Source organism: Bison bison, unplaced genomic scaffold (assembly GCF_000754665.1).
Source record: "Bison bison bison isolate TAMUID 2011002044 unplaced genomic scaffold, Bison_UMD1.0 scf7180017864518, whole genome shotgun sequence".
NCBI classification, from domain to species: domain Eukaryota; kingdom Metazoa; phylum Chordata; class Mammalia; order Artiodactyla; family Bovidae; genus Bison; species Bison bison.
Genome location: NW_011495071.1, coordinates 19815767 through 19819168, shown reverse-complemented (window position 1 = coordinate 19819168; position 3402 = coordinate 19815767). Strand labels below are relative to the sequence as shown.

Here is a 3402-nt window from a genome sequence, read left to right as displayed (position 1 = left end):
AACACGGCAGTGTCGAGAGTGATGCTGCTCAGCTAACACTTCGGTCATTCTCAGCGAGGCAGGTGGCCTGTTGCTGCAGTGGCATGTGGGGGCCAAGGTAGCAGAGGAGGAATTACTTCTCTCTGGGTAGTCAGGAATGGGCTTTCGTGGAGGAAATCTGGGGGACAACTTGACAGAAGTAGTATTTTTGGGTGGAGGGGTCAGGGGGGTCATGCTGCCTTGCTTGTAGGATGTTAGTTCCCCCACCAGGGGTTGAACTTATGCCCTTAGCAGTGCAAGTGGAGAGTCATAACCACTGGACCACCAGAGAGTTCCCACCCAGAAGTAGTATTTGACTTGCCTTGTTTGCATCTTTAATGTAGTCTGACCAAAATTTACTGTGAAAACTATAGATTTATTTGATCATTTTATTTCAAACCTAGTCACAAAACTTTAGAGATGTATAGTTCAGGAAGTGGGTGAAGACTGGGTTTTTAGGAATATGTTTTCTTTTTCCTGTTGTGTTTGAGATTTAGGACTAAGATTGTGGTATGGTAAATCTCATTAGGAAATCTGATTTTCCCTTTTATTTTAAGGTTACTGGTTGTTCCTAAGTTTTTCATACTTGTTCTACCTGAGATAACAGTGTTTTATTTGTTTGGTTTTCTATATGTTGAGTTGGAATGATCTTCCTTATTAAATCCATTTTTTGTTAACTTGGAGAACTTAAAAATTTGTAGAAATATGAAAAAAATCTTAATTCCTTGCAAACAAGACAAATTTCTTCAAAATCAGCCACCCCAGTTAAATGTGTAAAAGCAGAAGGAGTCTTAGAAAGTTACATATCATGTTACCATATGACACAGCAGTTCTACCTCTGGTTATATTTCCAAGAGGGTTGAAAACGTGTGCACACAAAATCGTATTTTGGAGTGCTTGAGTGCTCAGCCATAGAAAGGAATGTATCCTGATATGCAGGTGGGTGAACCTTGAAGATAATAAGCGAAAGCAAACAGACACAAATGGCCAAAAATTACACAGTTGCACTTAATATGAAATATCTAGAATTGGCAAATCCACAGAAACAGAAAGTAGAGTAGTAGCTAACAGGGGCCTGGAGGAGGGAGCCTGGGGAGTGACTGCTCATTGGCATGGGATTTCTTTTTGTGGTGATGAGCATATTCTAAAGTTAGACAGTGGTGATAGTTGTACAACTTTGTGATAATCCTCAATTGTTCACTTTAAAAGGGTGAATTTTGTGGTCTGTCAATTGTATCTCAGAAAAAAACAGTGAATTTTCATAAAAATTGCAGGTTACCTTATTATTTCTAATTGTATTCAATGATCATATTTAGTCATTTCTTTAAAAATTCTTACTGATCTTGGGCCAAGTGAGAAAGGATTTATTACTCAAATTTTCTGTGGACAGGAAAGCATTCTGTTTTGAAGTTAGCCTGCTTGTTTTCATCATAGCAATCTGTACACCATATATACCAAAGTCATGTTCAATATACATAATATATTTTTTCACCACACTACATGGCCTTAGTTCCCCAACCAGGGATTGAACCCCTACCCCCTACAGTAGAAGCATGGAGTCTTAACCACTGGACCACCAGGCAAGTCCCCCACATACGTATTTTTAATGAAATACCCTTCAGAAAGAGTGAACATTTAAAAAAATAAAAATGGTACCTACTACCCAGCTGAAGAAATAAAATGTATCACTTATTTTAAAACACCATTTGTTCCCTCCTATCTCAGCCACCTGCTTCTCCCTGCCAGAGTCCTTAAAATAATCCTGTGTTCAGCTCTTTTTCCCAAGGGAAGTGCCATCTTGACATCCTTTTTTTTTTAATACTAAATTTGGTTAACACATGGAACATGCTTGCTAAGTCATGAGAAGTTATTTAAATTGCTCAAAGGAAAAGATCTGTGTCACCAGTGATTATGAGCGTCTTAGATAGGCAGAGAGTACCAGCCAAAATTCCCTTTGAACTTCCTTCTGTATTCGTACTTGGTCAGGAGGAAGCTTTTAAAAATATTTTGCCCTTTGTAACTTGCCCTTTGTCTTAACTTGGATATCAGTAATTAAGGGAATTTTTAAGCCTTCAGCACGTTCTTTTCACAGATAGCTCACAGTGTTATTGAGTGGAGAAATTTGGGGTAGAGATGGGGAGGAAGGGGTGCCTGCTGATCCAGATTTTAAAAATAGCTTTCTTAATTTAGCTAGTAAATCTCTTATTTCTAGCTATGGGCATAAATTATTTTACTCTGGATGTCAGAACATAGGAAGTGCTACTTAGAATTAACAGGTTAGATTTGATCACATTCTTCTGGGACTTCTTTCTTATTTTTTTAATCACCAGGAAAAGAAGTCTTATTATTGATGCAAGCCCTAAACACTCTTTCAACTCCAGAAGAGAAGCTGGCAGCTCTCTGTAAGAAATATGCTGATCTTGTGAGTATTGAATCAAAGGGGTGAGGCCCATATAAAATACAGCAAAATGTGTATGTGCTTGATAAGCTTTTTAAAATGATTTTGACATAGCTTTAAATGTAAAATTGTATTTTACTCCATAATTGAAGAGAATCTGATTTCTTGTGGCTTTTCTTTTTTTGCTTCTATGACTTCATTTTATAAGATAACACATTTATAGAGCATTATAATGCTATAGATACAGCATAGATTTTTTTTTTTGAAACTCAATCTTAGAGTATTTCTAAGTCTACCTTTCCATTCCTGTGTTGTGATATTTTAAATGCCAGTCATTGGAGGGTAGTGGTTCCTGTATTTAACTTTTTCCAAGGGAATTCTAGAGATAAAGGCTCTTAACCATTGGGATTGAAATAATTGTGAGTTAGGTGAGAGTCTACTAAAACAATACTGTGTCTCGGAAATATTTATTTAGCATCCACTATGTGCCAGGCATTCCTTTTTCCATCTTTCAAAGAAATTAACCTCATTTGTTCTGCCCCTATGTTATTTTAAGTCACATTAATTCCCTTTGTAAAATTATGAAAGCACTCTCAATATGGAAACTCTGCTGTCCTTTTTAAGTTGAGGAATAGGAAAGCCATAAAGCCCTTTGAAGTAAGAGCTATGGGAAACTTTTAGAATGAGTGGTTCTAATATGCTAAATTACTATCTTTTGTGAAATACTTAGGTGAATTATCACAGACAATTTTTATACATTTTCATATGTTGTTAAGGCAGTTATTCCATGTTGTAAACACTACTTTGTGTCAGTGACCAGCTTTGAAAATGAATTATTGCTCAAAGAATTACAGGTGTATTTATTTACAAATGAGTCTGTATGCCTCCACTTAGCTGGCATTCAGCAGTCTGGCACCTTCTGTTTGGAGCAGTGGGAAGCCCCACGCATCAATAAAAAGAGCCCAGAACATTCACAGGTGTGAAGA

The 3402-nt window shown here is 36.9% G+C and overlaps 1 protein-coding gene across 1 annotated transcript in view; it reads left to right on the top strand.

Moving 5' to 3' along the window:
* TXLNG (taxilin gamma) overlaps nt 1–3402 on the top strand; it is a 56524-nt gene that overhangs the window by 35389 nt on the left and 17733 nt on the right. Inside the window, 1 exon segment of the mRNA XM_010830668.1 lies at nt 2349–2440. Within this exon segment, the coding sequence (XP_010828970.1) occupies nt 2349–2440 (92 nt within the window).